Genomic DNA, 15,176 nt, shown 5'->3' with positions numbered 1-15,176 from the left:
TTAAATGCATACCTCGGGTCTTTAGCGACCCGGGAATTCATTCTCTACCCTCTCCCTCCTTCATATTTTTTTAAGTTAGACAAACTTTCTTAGTATTCCTCAATCTATTAATTATAAACAATATAACAAGAAGAAAATAGTAAAATATAAAAGAATGCCTGTTTTCTAATTAATTGTTTGTAAAAAGTGTATAAAGTGGTTTGAATGGCTTTACTGCAGAGCAATTACTATACGCAATGAAATATAAATGTGACTGTCATTTGATACTGGATGTGGTGAATAAGCTGCCAGTGATCACAATATTGAATATGAAGTCATTCTATGCTTTATTTTATTCTTCTGTAATTGTTCTTAAAATATCAAGAGAGTTTTTTGCTATTGCAGCAGTTAGAGATCCATCCGTGCTGGATACGTATATAGGTCCGGGTCGCTAAAGACCCGAATATGTAATAATGATTGGCGAAACATTCATGCATTTAAGGGTTAATTTTAAGAATATAATGAGAAAAGGAAGTTAATTTTAGATAAATATAAATAAATGTAATACTTTTTTCCCCATATCATTTAAATGCAACTGGCAGAAATGTGTTCACGACCATTTTTTTTAAAGCTTTTCCAGTTGTTCATGATTTACTGGATAAGAATAAAAATATATATATATTTTACTTATTATTATAAGCATTATAAAAATTCCAATGGAGATTTGAGATTTTATTAACATGATTTCTTCAGGTCTAGAAATTACACATTTGTAAAGAGTAAATGAGTCAAAGACAGTAGCTTAGGTGTTGAATTAAAATGAGATTTTTTTTGAGAGTACACTAGTCAGATAATGTTAGTATGTAAAAATCCATTGCATCATGTTTTATAGCTTTTAGAGGTCTCTAAGACACTAAACATTTTTATGGAAGCTATTTAAAGCACATTATCAAATTGAAATGTTGTTTATAAGCCGTTGTCAGGAGATGAGGAAAAGTTAAACGCATTCAGCATATTTCAGTGTTGTTGTTTTTTGAGCTATTGAAAAGGCCTCGGGATCTCTCAGGCCCTAACAGAACACGAAGGTTAAATATCTCTTCATTTTATGTCATTACTTTTATTTATTTTAAACAACTCAAAATCCTAAAACTTTTTGTGCATTTCCTGACTTAAATGACAAATGACAGCTTTTTATGGTGGTCTGACTTTTATTCCACTGTACATTCAGACTGGCCTTTATAAAGACTAGCTTAACTACACTTCCCTTTTCTCTGAAAACTATCTGCAAACACTCTAAAGATGATAAAGCTTTCAGCTTGGAGGAGTTTTTTCTCTTTATAAGGCTTTGACTCTTAACATTTCAACATGGTGCATTAACCCCTAAGATGTTTGTCCTCCCTTTGAGAATGCATTACGTCACCAACCACTTGCATCTTTTGCCCTTGACCGAGGAAGGAGAAGGAATGTTAGGGGCTGGAAAACAAATAATGCTGGGGGGAAAAAATCTCCTTGGAGTTTAATTAGCTGGAATGGAACAAAGGAGGAAAAACTCCATCAGGAAATTAGACTCAATGAGACTTAATGAGACCAGCTGCAACCTGACTGTATTGATTCATGCAGTCAGTCCATGCACAGATGATCAATGTATGCATAGTGTTTTGTGAGGATTATTTTTCTAACAATATAATAGAGCAGAGTAAGTGGCTCTGGAGAGCCTCAAAGAGAGGAAATTATGTTTACATGAACTGTGAACAACAACAAGAGACAATTCAAAGTGCAAGCTGACAAAAGTAAAAGTGTGTTTCCAGACAGAAGATTAAAGGTGCAGTTAATACAGATAAATACATTTAGACCACTTAACTTAATGATTGCTATCGGGATGTGAAGAGACTTTCAACCAGCATAACAAAAAATGTTTCTGAAGACAATCACCTATTGCACCTTTAACCAAGATAAAAAAAATACATTTAAATGGAGCTTTATAATTTTAAATAGATTTATAGCCAATGATTATACATGTAAAAATAAAACATTTTAAGATTTAGATATATGCAAATAAGTAGTTATAAGTTGTATCAGAGAATAAGATGACTGACCTGATTATGCTGCAATGTGCCATAGTGTTCTTTAACCACAATTTCTGGTTACGGAAATATTCTTCATATTATTATTTTTTCCACAGGGATTTTCCACCTATGAGGTTAATCACAATATTGCTTACTTTGATTTGAAGCAAGAAGTGCAAAAAGACAAGACAATTTTAATGAGGGAAAGAACTGCAACCCTATTAAGCTTTTAGAATGACAATCAAAATAAAAATGATGGATTATATAGGAAATATTTATACTCAATAATTTTTTGAAAAAATGAGAAATACAAAAAACATATTATCTAACTGTAGATGTCATGGTGGATTGGTGGAAGGTTAATACATTATATAAAATCAGTTTCTCTATAAAGAACAAAACATCAACACAAACCACACGCTTGCGTTTACTTCTTCGCATGTTTGGCTCAAGACAGCCGAAACCGATTAACATGTTGTGTCCTACAAGGAAAAAGTCTGTTTCACCACTGAGATTGATTTCTCTTGGTGAAACTGGCTGGATTTCATTTGGAAATGTTGCAGGTTTGGCCAGCCCCCTCAGACAGGAACTGAGTACAGGAGGGGTTCTGCTCGAACCATAAATCTCTCCTCTTCCTGCTTATACAGTGTTAAGCGACAAATGACCTGAAACATTAAACACCTTTGTGGTGTCAGTGACACATTGTAAACAATGTGACAGGACTAAATCCAGAATGGGTCATTTACAACAGCAAAGTGTGTAGACAAAACTCCCCTCTCTTGCCTTGTGGGTTATTGAACGCAGCCCGTGTCTGAGTATGGAAATGGATTTTACATGCACGCGTCTGCTGTACTGAAGGCATGTGGGACTGTTATACTATAACTGCAGACTAATTGAGAAACTGACTGCTACTTTGCTCAAATAATTAGACACATGCAGCTCTGTAAAAATAACTTTATAAAGGGGCTGAGGAATAAGAGCAGTGTTGACTTTCAGACAAACGGCACAAGTGCAAAATTATACTACTTTTTATGAATTACACAGTTCATCAAAAATGTCGTAATTTGTGTTCTGAAGATGAATGAAGGTCTTACGGGTTTGGAACGACATGAGGGTGAGTAATTAATGACAGAATTTTCATTTTTGGGTCAATTATCCCTTTAAACATACAAGTTAATATCACGTGCTTACACAGTACTGTTTCCATCCTGAATGCGTCCGCGTTTTGAACAAATTTACTGATTATCAGTTGACTGGGTGATTCAATGAATAATTTATCTGCATTTTTTAACAAATGGACTGAGTGAATGATTCAATGATTCACTACATCTGTAACATTTAGCCTACATTACATTTACATTTAATCATTTAGCAGATGCTTTTATCCAAAGTGACTTACAAATGAGGAAAATAATAGCAATCAAACAAACAAAAGAGCAACAATATGTAAGTGCTGTGATGTAGCACGGGTTTTTATAATAAATAAGAAGTAGATAGAATAGAAATAGAATAGAGATAAGCTAGTGTTAAAAGGGTTATTTTTATAGTAAATAAAAAGGAAAATAAGTAGATACAATAGAAAAAGAATAGAGAACACTAAAGGATTAGAGGGTCATGTTTTTTTCTTCTTCTTTACAATAACGATAGCTATATTAGCCTCCACATTAGTGCAATATAATGTTCAAAGTCCCTTTAATATCTTAAGTCTTTGGTTCCATTCATCATAAATGCCTGCTGCAGTTATGTCACCTACCACTTTAAGTGCTCAAGCTCTTTAACATTGGGTGGATTCTGATTGGCTATCAGTGTTTTTATCATTTCTCACACCACAGCTATAAGGACATAGAGGAATATGATTGGAATCAGTTTCAGAATTATTATTTACATCTAATGATAAAAACAGTGACACATTTTAAAAGCTCAAACATTTAAAGCTGCAGACAACATAACTGCAATGCGCACTTACAATAAACAGAACATTATATATGGTATTAGTGTGTACTTATACCAAGAATAATTATATACTGTATATACACACAATACGAGAAAAACAATAACAGTCATGACAATGTCTTAGTGAAATATTTATTCTTTTATATAAACATATAAAACAAATCATTTAAATACAGAACATCTGTACACAACCTTTGTACACAAGTTTCTGTAGTGCTCAGCATGGGTGCAGATTCAATCCATCCAGTTTCTTGGCTTTTAAACATGGCAGAGTGGGTCACCTAGAAAAGCACAAAGTAGAGCAGCAAGACGGTGGTTTTCATGCATTAACAGGTCCTAGACTCTCAATCCTCTTCTAATTGTCTAATCATTTCCTTACCATTCACAACAAACACCAGTTGGTGAACTCTATTCTGCACCAAGCAGGCAGTTAAGACACAGTGTGTATTTAATATTATTCACATAATGCAACTAAGCAACTATGTGAAGGATTAGGCAAGGAGGAGGAACAAAATCATCCAGAAACAGTAATGCTGACTTCTGTTTTAGGTTATAATGCAAGTTAACAGCACAGGGCCATTTCTGAAGATGCTTCACCATATGAAGAGAGCGAGTTTGTGAGGAAAAGAGCATGTGCGTCAAGTCATCTGAGGATGAATAAGGGATATGCCTGGCAACTTTATCCACTGTGCTTCTGATTTAAAACTATTCTACTGGAGTTCCATAAAAAGTGGGTTTAACTAAGGGGAAAAGTCTAAAAAATTGTATTCCACAATTCTTTAGCTCAGTGAAGAGCACAAAGAGGAAAACGAGCTACACTTATTCACCGATTCTGCCACGTTCCTTTCATGGGCCAAGAAACATTTAATCTCTTCACCAGGTTCCGAGTTAAACTGACTTACAGCACCGTTAATAGTGAAAAAACACATAAGCCAACTTCTGGAGAAAAGGTGAGAGGAAAAACAAAAATAAAATATGACTTATTAAAACAAAGGTCTCTCAAAAGGTATGATGTGCAAAAAAAAAAAAGAACAATGTTATTGCCTGAAACAGTGCAGACACGCCGTGAAATCATGCCAAGTGGCCAAAAAAAAAATAATTCTACCAAGAACAACATTTCTGTCTCCACCAAAAACCAGACAAGTGATTTCATATGCCACCTGTCATGGCTCTGCATGTCTTTTTCCATGTGTGCAACTGCTGCAACAAAAACAACTGCTGACACCATCACCCCTCTTTACCGTAAGTGTGCTGCCGCTCATCCTTCATGTAATGAACACAAGCAAAGCAGCCTGGTGACACCATTACTCTACAGTTCATTAGTCTAGAATGAACTCACAAAAAGACAATGGCTGATTGAAAGCGATCACTCTCTGTTTCAAGTCAACTCCGTGATAAAGGCAACTGGAAATGCCTCTGTATTCCACACTGAGGCTGCGTCTAAGATGCCCCTCTGTTCTTGCACAGAGGTGGTCAGAGCCTGGCAGGGAGTTGAAGAGCCCTCTCCAGCATCTCCAGGCCCTCTGGCTGAGCAGTGATTGTTCTAGATGTAGTCGTCATCCACCGGTTCCCCCCGAACGTCGCAGTAGTGGATGAAGACGACCACCACACGCTGGAAAACACCCCTACGTGTCTGCCGTCGCTCTGAGATCTCCTCACCGATGGTCTCCATGCAGATGTCAGCCGAGAGCTGTCCCTTACGCCGTGGCGCATAGATAGTGGCTGACAGAAAGGAACATTTCAGAGAGTGAGCGAGAGGGACTGGTTTAAAAAGAAAAACAAAAGAGGCTTCTTTCAAAAACATTAAACAATCTAACCAAGCTCAAACGTATATGATGTTATATAATTCATGTGATTGAATTATCAAAATAAAAAGAAAGATGGAAAAATAACACTGGTTGACCAAATATCAATTGTGCTATAGTTATGACGCATCTGTATCTAAATATTAACACCTGAACTTTGTAATTTCATGATGGACAGTGTGTTACTTACTACTTTCATCATCCTCAAAGTCGTATCGGGCGTAACTGTTGGGCTCTGCTGTGCGTAACGAGCGAAGCCACGGGAAATCTGTGATCATTGAATACGGCGCCCCATCTACTACTCCTAAAGCACAGGGAGTGTGGGAAAGATTGAATGCCATTACTTTTTTATTCCTTATAAAACTGAAAGGGATCTTGTAAACATTTATGGGCAGCTTCGACATTATAGGAATCTGCAACTTTTCTCACCCATTAAGATGATTAAGTTTGTGGAAGGGATTTGGGAAATGTAAATGCAACTGTAAATTTCTCTCTCCTCTCTCTCACACATACTATAACTGTTTCCAGAGGAAGTGAGGGGAACTTGGGGTTAGTCTCGAAGGACCCTGATCTGTTTCCTCTCACCCTCTAAAGTGTAGATGTCTCTGCCCCAGGGATAGCTGGGATACTTCTTTACATCCTCTTCCGTCCGTGTGGCCTCCGGAAAGAATTCATACTTGATGAGTTCTCTTGTGAAAGGATAAAAACACAGCTTGTGAGTTTTTGGGTCTACCATGATAAGAAAATAGTGCCATCTGTTGGACAAAGCAGGAATCAGACAAGCCATTTGGAAAGGTTTTTCCAGAATCAAAGTGTAATGAGTCATGCAACAAAACAATTAGACATTACAGCATTCTAAAGATGATAAACACTAAAACGCTAAACAATGCTTTTATTCTTGGTGTATATCATAATCTGTTAAAATGGAAATATTCTTATAAGTGATGCAGTTTTATGAGTACTGTATTATGGGTAATGTAGACCACTCACTGGCTAATGTTGGCAATGGTGTCCATCCAGCTACGTACGCGCACCTTGTTCCTGACATTGGGTGGGTTGCTGAACTCATGGATAATAGCAATATGGTATGGATACGGACCACTGAAGAGCTTTTTCTCCAGAGCTAGAGAATCAATCTGGATGTTGAAAAGAACATGACTGTAACATATTGTTCTTTAAATACCTCAAATACCATTTAAAGGGCTCAAAAACAAAGCTGTAATGTAACTAAATATTAAGCAATTCTAAATGCAAATCACACATTTGCTGGAAAATAGTTGCACATGATGCAAAACATCAATGATTTCTTCATTCAAGATGATTACATTACAAACTATTCTAATAATTTCCTACTTGCAAAACCGCATCTATGTCAGCCATCATATTATAATGTTATTTTTATTACATATCAATTAAAACCAATAAAATCCAATAATGTCCAATAAAATCATAAAAATCTAAGTGTTTAGGTTTGCAAAGTATATATACACACACACACACGCGCGCATTCAAAAGTATGGGATCAGTAAGATTTTTAAATATATTTTTGAGGAAGTCTCTTATGCTATACAAGGTTGCATGTATTTGATCAAACACACACACACAAAAGTTTGGGATCAGTAAGATTTTTAAATATTTTTGAGGAAGTCTCTTATGCTATACAAGGTTACATGTATTTGATCAAATACACACACACACACACACACACACACACACACACGCAAACAGTTATATAGATAAATATTAGTACGAGTTAAAATAACTGTTACTTTGCCGAACAGAGAGTTCAAAAGAACAGCACATTTAAAATTAAAATGTTCTTCCCTGACACTTATAAACAACTGAATGCAGCCCTGCTGAATAAAAGTATTAATTTCTTTAAAAAAATCTTACTGACCCCAAACTTTAGAATCACAATAATTTAACAACAATATCCAATATATCTCAATAATCTAAATGTATAAGTTTGCAAAGCATAAAAACGTATGCACATGAACAATGAACATAAAATGCTGTTAAAATGCAGAAAACTGTCAGCAAACTTTTTCACACTGGACCGGGGCCATTCTTGCTGTTGCGCCCTGTTTTAATTTTAAGCTGCATTTATAAACACATTTCTATACTTTTTTTGAATGTTGCACTTACGCAATCAATAGTAATACTGTATACACGTGAGTTTCATCAGAAGTGACAATTGTAAGTCTAACGTCAACACAATATTCAGAATAACACTGACCTGCTGCATAGGCCTCATGTAGATGATGCGGTTTCTCTCCGGTGGCATCCGTAAGATCTGATCAAGCACCTGCTCCATGTCCAACTTCTTACATTGTGCGTAATCAAAGCGGTTTACTATGGGGGCACTTTCTACCACCAAGTGTTTCAGCACCCTACAGCGTGTTGCTTGGGGAAGAAAGAATCAAATTACACCTTAAGATCTGATACAGTTTGACTCCTATGTCAAAGTCATCATGTTCTGCTTTGAACTCACCATGGACAAACATCATTTTGGGGCACTCCTTGAGGACCAGGTCTGTGATGCCACAGTTTGTAAGTGTGATTCCTACCAGGTTTTTAGATTTAAGGCTGAGCACCTGTATGATGTGAAAAATAATTCTGTAAGAAAGTGCACTGAAGAAATATTTAGTTGAGTGAAACAAGATCATGAACCCACCTGCACATGGTCATCTTCAGTCACAGGATCACTGGTGCTGGTGGACTTGTCTGCCATACGTTTCCTCTTCACTGCAACCCGAGGCTTTGCTTTGGGTAGTTCTGGATATACCAAAAGGTAGTGAGAAATTAAATGGAAGTCTTACTGATTGTCCAATTCATCTTCTCACAGTCATGGTTGATAAATAATGACAGAATTTTCATTTTTGGTGAAATATTCTTTTAAGTAAAATTTGAATGTAATTTTAAAAGTATATGCGTTTGTAAATACACTACCATTCAAAACGTGGGGGTCAGTAAGAAATTAATAACTGTATTCAGTAAGGACAGATTAAATGGATCAAGTGACAGTAAAGACTTTTATGATTTCAAATAAATGCTGTTTTTTCCTTTCTATTAATTAAAGAATCATGAAAAAAATGCATCACTGTCCCACAAAAATATTAAGCAGCACATTTTTCTACACTGATAAATAAATGTTTTTGAGCACCAAATCAGCATATTAGAATGATTTCTTAAGGATTATGTGACACTTAAGTCTAGAGTAATAGCTCTGGAAAATTCAGCTTTGACATCACAGGAATAAATTACATTTAAAAAAAAAAAAAAAATTATATAAATAAATGTTTTTGAGCACCAAATCAGCATATTAGAATGATTTCTTAAGGATTATGTGACACTTAAGTCTAGAGTAATAGCTCTGGAAAATTCAGCTTTGACATCACAGGAATAAATTACATTTAAAAAAAAAAAAAAAATTATATATATGTATAAAAAAAAAAAAAAAAATTTTTACATTGTAATAATTTTTCACTATATTACGGTTTTTAATGCATTTGTGAAGCCCTGGTGAGCACAAAAGACTTCAAAAACATAAAAAAAAAATCTTACCAACCCCAAATGTTTGAATGGTAATTACAAGTATGTAATGCAATATTCAATGTTATAAAGTCATCTATTATACTTTATACTCAAAATGCAACACTGAAAAAGGTAAAAATATTCCTGAAATAAATGCATCTACACATATGAGACATTCTACACTGTCAGTGGCTTTATGCATGCATTCATTCATCAGAAAAAGTCCAATTTCCTACATGCACTATCCTTCTTAGCACTGTGGGTTCACTAGGAATCAAAATAAGTGTTGCACTTTATCTAAATGTCATGAACAAAAGGAAACACTGCAATATAACTGCCAATATAATTTAACAGTGGAGCAATTCAGACCCCCAGCATTCCTCCATCTGCTTTTATGCTATGCACAAACGGCACACCACGAGGGTCCGTTTTTACCCAACTGTGCCTTTTTTCCATTTCTCAATTGATTCTCTGACATCCCACTGTGAGAAACCTCTGCTCTCGACTTACCTGACTCACACACCAGGGGCACAGAGGAAAGTTTGCTGCAGGCACGAGTGACCGGTCTCCTAGGAAACTCATCTGTAGGGCTTCTGTGTGATGATCCTTGCTGGTGGCCTGCAGTCCTCTCACTGTGCCCCTCAGATGAGCCCTGAGTCCTGAGTGGAGCGTTGGAGTGCCTGTCCTCCATCTCATCTCCTGCACTCTGCTCTGGGCTGTGACGTTCTGATCTATGGCTGTCGCCCCCTACTTGCAGGCCGTGGCCACCACGAGTTCTGTTTTCAGAGCCGGGACGAGACCTGCTGCACGTGCAGCGAGTCCTCACCATGTCATCCTCCCCTCTACCCGCCCCACCCTGGTCGTCCTGATTGGCCGAGTCCTCCCTCCAGCGGATGGAGCAAACACAGCTGCCAGCAGTGTAGCCTGAAGCAGACCCTGGTCCACCGTTTCTGTCTCTGGACCCACGCTCAGCCGTCTCAGTGGCAGCCTTCATGTCAGCCTTGATCTGCTCGCTGGTCACCTGACAGCCTTTCTCACAGCTGAGGTCCTGAGGTTGCGGTCCACGTCTACGCAGTGGAGTTTTACCTTTACCTGTCAGAATACAGCACAACAAGCCTATCGGCATAAGTCAGCCATCAAAGTTTATTCTCTTCTAATAGTGTCAGTGCAGTCAAACGGATAATATTTCTGAATTGATATGGCCCCAAAAATATTTTAATACGCTTGGCCACCTAAGTTACATGTACAGATAAACTGTATGAATTCAATGATAAATATTGAACAGTGTATATTGATTAAATATATGACATAATTTAAAGCAATGATATTCACACATTAAGTTTGGGGTCAGTAAGATTTATTTATTTTTTTGTCTATGAAGATTTTAAATGTGAACTACCATGTGGAGTCATAGCTGTACTGCTCTTCCCCTGGGCTTCTGTCTCAGGGTACTGGCCTTGAGAGCGGGCGGCAGCTGGTGTCCTGATTGGACAGTACTCATCCTCACTGTCCGAGTCTGACACCACCACCGACTGCTTCTTCACTGAGGTTTGAACTCCACTAGGCCCTGAAATAAATCATAAAAGAAAAAGCACAAATGTTAATGTCTAATCATCATACATATCCCATCTGTTTGCATTGTTTGCTAGGCTACTTCAGACCTGCTTGTTCTTCATCCTGTTCAAGTGAAGGATTAGTTGTTTGGCTGGAACCCTGGGTCTCTTCCTCAGCCACAAGAACCGGCTCAGGCTCCATGTTGTCTGCCACCATGCCCTCAACATCGGGAATCTCTGATTGAAGTCAAGAACAAGAGTCAATTCAAAGCTTTCAGCAACCAAACAATCATCAAACACTTGATACGTAAGATTTTGGTAAATGTTCCTGAAAGCAGTCGCTTGTGTGCACCAAGGCTGCATTGATTTGAACAAAAATACAGTTAAAAACTGTGACTTAAAAAAAAAAAAAAACTTTTTTGAAGAATAGAAAGTTCAGAAAAACAGAATTTATTTGAAATAGATTTTTTATATAGATCTTTACGGTCACTTTTGATCTATTGAATGCATCCTTGCTAGTGCTGGCAAATGATTAATTGCATCCAAAATAAAAGAATAAAACCTTTTTGTTTACATAATATATATGTGTGTACTGTGTATATTTATTATGTATATATAAATGTACACACGCATGTATATATTTAAGAAAATTAGGTTATGCTTATATATTAAATATATTTATATATAATATAAATTATATGAATATTAATATATACATGTAAATATTTTCAAAATATATACTGTATGTGTGTGTATTTATATATACATAATAAATATACACAGTACACACACATATATTATGTAAACAAAAACTTTTGGATCGTGATTAATCGTTTGACGGCACTGAGTAAAAGTATTCATTTCTTTAAAAAAAACTTTTGAATGATAATGTATATACGTACCCTCTGGGCCACGGGGGTGTTGCTGAGGCACATCTTCGACCCGGTCGTCGTTGTTATTTGGTGGAATGTTTGCATTGTTATTGTTCTGGTGATTGTTGTTGTTATTGTTATCATTATCATTGTTGGAATTCTGATTGCTGACCAGGGCAGACGAAACTCCGATACCTGTGCCTGCACTGAGTCCCACGCGGGCACAGCCCTGCGGTAAACAAATAAAGTTAGCATGCCTCATAACATTTAATCTCCTATAGTATATATTATTTTCATTTATATTGTGACTTCTTTACTGTTCAAAAGTACACATATTGTAATTATTGTACATGGAAAGACCCTGAACTGTCTGTTTACCTCAAATGGTAAAGATATCTAAGTGATCTAGATAAGTGTCTAGGTAATGAATGAATATCACTCCGTCAACTCACCTTGGGAGGTTCACGAAACATCTGGTCCAGAGAGATGAATTCTAGGCTGGGAAGCATCTCAATGAACTGACTGAACGACTCCAGCTTGATAGCATGACAGCGCATTAGAGTGAGGTCCACCAAGCGACTCCAGCGTGAGTGGTCTTTAACAAAAAGCAGCTAATTTGTCAGATTTAAGAACCAATACTAAAAAATGCATACAATCAACTGTCAGATTTCCAGATAATGCTGATAGAAATGGTCCATTTAAAAAAAGAAAAGTACCATCTTAAAGTCAGGAAATACATAAATAAATGAAGATGGATCCATTACCTGTGATCCAGTTGTGTGGATTGTGAAGATGTGGACAGTTATAAATAACCAGATACTTGATGGAGGTAAACACCTCATTGACAGCCTTCATTCCGATGTCTGTGATGATTCCAGGATTCTCAATTACATCAGCAAGACCATATTTGACTAACTCAGCATGGCTCATGTTACCTGTGTAAAACATGTTTTATTGCAGGTACATGAAGGGTTAGTTCACCCAAAAATGTGCTCACCTTAATGTTGTTCCAAACCCATAAGAATGTCATTAATCTTTGAAACACAAATTAAGATCTACAAGATATATGTTCCTCCATTAAAAGTCTGTTCAACCAAAACCTTGATATCATAAAATTAATCCATATGAATCAGTTTTATTCAAGTCTTCTGAAGAGACATAAACACTGATCAACACATACATAGATCAGGTTAAATATGGTAAACACATGCTCAAATGTGCTTGCATGTCACGTAAAGTTTTGATGGAATGGACTGTCAATGGAGGAACAGAAATCTCTCAGCTTTCATTAAAATATGTTTTGAAAATGAACAAAAGGTTTGGAACGAGATGAGGGTGAGTTATTAATGACAGACATTTTATAACAATGACTTACACTGCAACAGAAATTCATCTACATATCCAAGGTGCAAAGTCTCAAATTGGGGGAACTCCAGTTCAGCCATCTTCAATGCGGAGAACACCCCATCTTTGGTTAAGGAAGGCTGGATTCGAACTTCATGCAACCTGGACAACCAGAGATAAAACTGCCAACATCTATATAGGAATCAGGATAAGTTAATTGTGTTCTTTAAATGTTTAAACACAGATTTACCTGCGAGCAGCAGTAATGATGAGGTAGCCCAGATCCACTTCAAGTGCATTTTTACAGGCACCAAATACAATTGTGTGCAAATTACGAAATCCTCCTAGAAGAGATATAATTTAGCCAATATGCCAAAGACCTCTAATTTTATTATTCTTGCTCAAAATATGTAATTATTGCATTCACATAGTAAACGGGAAATAGATATTGCAAGAACAACTTGCACAGTCAAAGAAAAAAGTTATTATAAGCTTTACAATACTAGAATATATCGCTCAGCAGTTTTATATGATTCCTATTTATAAGGAGCTAGCAAAATGCTCCTCTTACCTGACCTCCAGCTATCCTCCACAACATGCTGAATCAGTCCCCCTAAAAAAGGCACCCTCACCAGCTCCAGCTGCTCTAGGTTGCGGGCAGAGGCCAGACCGGTGACAAGAGGCACATACTTTAGAGAATTAGTGGGACCGGCACAGTTCCTCATGACGAACGTACGCAAATTCACACAGAGAAAGTCTTTGAAGGGCTGAGGCTTAGTGAGGCGCACCCATTTCAGGTACAGATGCCTGAGCATGGACAGACAGGGGATCTCTGGTACATTGACACCTATAGGAAAGAGAAAGCAGAATGGTTTGTGACAAGATGATCTAGATCAGGGCTGTCCAAACTCGGTCCTGGAGGGCCGGTGTCCTGCAGAGTTTAGCTCCAACCCTAATTAAACACACCTGAACCAGCTAATCAAGCTCTTACTAGGCATAGAAACTTCCAGTCAGGTGTGTTGAGGCAAGTTGGAGCTAAGCTCTGCAGGACACCGGCCCTCCAGGACCGAGTTTGGACAGCCCTGATCTAGATGATGTGGAAAACAGTTTGCACAGTGGAAGCAATCTAAAACTCACCGACAAGATGGAGGGTCTGGATTTTAGCTGCAGCTGGAATAGTGAGTTTGTTCTCTGAGGGAATAGGAAAGGCCCCGTTTCGGTTCCTGAACTTCCCTAGAATGTGAACCTGAGGCATGTAGTTCCATATCGCCTCCACCAGCTCCAAATGTGATGTCTCCACACCCTGTAAGAGCAGATATTGTTCTTATTTTCAACCGCAGTTGAAAACAGATTGACAAACGTTTTTAGAAATTGAAACAACAACAATCTCATATATATCATAGACTCACTATAAGGTTGGGACAGGCCTGTAGAGCCTCCAAAACACCAGGAATGCTAAAGGCCTCATAACCCCTGACCCTCCTTCTCTCTAGGTAACGTGGATGAAGGCCATACAGCTGTTCCAAATCAGGCATCTTCTTCGTTAGCATGAGGAAACTGGAGTCTGTGAAACCTGAGTTACAACATAAATTCAAACAACTGAATTAACAAAAAATGGACAGAGTCACAGTGTCACAAGTGTTTTAAGTGTTGTAAGGCTTTAGGACTGGTATTCTCGGCTTCACTGATTTGGAATACTGTTCAAAACAAATCTATCTTTCAAGAAAGGTTCACATAGGAGTAGACCAATATATATTCCAGGCCTATTAATCAGCTAACCAGAGATCACTGGCACTGGCCAATATCTATCAACAGCTCTGGTAAGAGGTAATAAACACATTCTGTTTTCAATAATTTTAGTGTTTGCAAGTAAAATTGGGTAAAACAACTTTAACTACAACTGTAACTGTAACTATATATATATAATTTATATATAAATAAAAAATTAGAATATTGTGAAAAAGTTCTTTTTTTTGTAACATTTCAAAAAGTGAAACTTTCATGTTTTCTAGATTCATTACATGTAAAGTAAAACATTTCAAAAGTTTTTTTTTGTTTTAATTTTGATGG

At 37.0% G+C, this 15,176-nt stretch overlaps 1 protein-coding gene across 1 annotated transcript in view; it reads right to left on the bottom strand.

Annotated features, from left to right (window-relative positions):
- Positions 1-4,187: 4,187 nt before the first annotated feature.
- Positions 4,188-15,176, bottom strand: part of fbxo38 (F-box protein 38) — a 35,208-nt gene continuing 24,219 nt past the window's right edge. Inside the window, exons 6-23 of the mRNA XM_016552455.1 lie at positions 14,516-14,679; positions 14,244-14,409; positions 13,678-13,953; positions 13,357-13,450; positions 13,138-13,268; positions 12,527-12,697; positions 12,215-12,357; positions 11,793-11,991; positions 10,999-11,127; positions 10,737-10,904; positions 9,848-10,429; positions 8,478-8,578; positions 8,295-8,397; positions 8,040-8,206; positions 6,794-6,939; positions 6,389-6,492; positions 5,994-6,107; positions 4,188-5,720 (exon numbers count right to left, since the gene is read on the bottom strand). Of these exons, the coding sequence (XP_016407941.1) occupies positions 5,542-5,720; positions 5,994-6,107; positions 6,389-6,492; positions 6,794-6,939; positions 8,040-8,206; positions 8,295-8,397; positions 8,478-8,578; positions 9,848-10,429; positions 10,737-10,904; positions 10,999-11,127; positions 11,793-11,991; positions 12,215-12,357; positions 12,527-12,697; positions 13,138-13,268; positions 13,357-13,450; positions 13,678-13,953; positions 14,244-14,409; positions 14,516-14,679 (3,137 nt within the window). The 3' untranslated portion in view covers positions 4,188-5,541. The remainder of the gene's footprint in view (positions 5,721-5,993; positions 6,108-6,388; positions 6,493-6,793; positions 6,940-8,039; positions 8,207-8,294; positions 8,398-8,477; positions 8,579-9,847; positions 10,430-10,736; positions 10,905-10,998; positions 11,128-11,792; positions 11,992-12,214; positions 12,358-12,526; positions 12,698-13,137; positions 13,269-13,356; positions 13,451-13,677; positions 13,954-14,243; positions 14,410-14,515; positions 14,680-15,176) is intronic.

The sequence above is a fragment of the Sinocyclocheilus rhinocerous genome, unplaced genomic scaffold (genome assembly GCF_001515625.1).
Source record: "Sinocyclocheilus rhinocerous isolate Xijiao unplaced genomic scaffold, SAMN03320098_v1.1 scaffold584, whole genome shotgun sequence".
Classification (NCBI taxonomy): domain Eukaryota; kingdom Metazoa; phylum Chordata; class Actinopteri; order Cypriniformes; family Cyprinidae; genus Sinocyclocheilus; species Sinocyclocheilus rhinocerous.
This window is presented reverse-complemented; position numbering and strand designations above follow the sequence as displayed.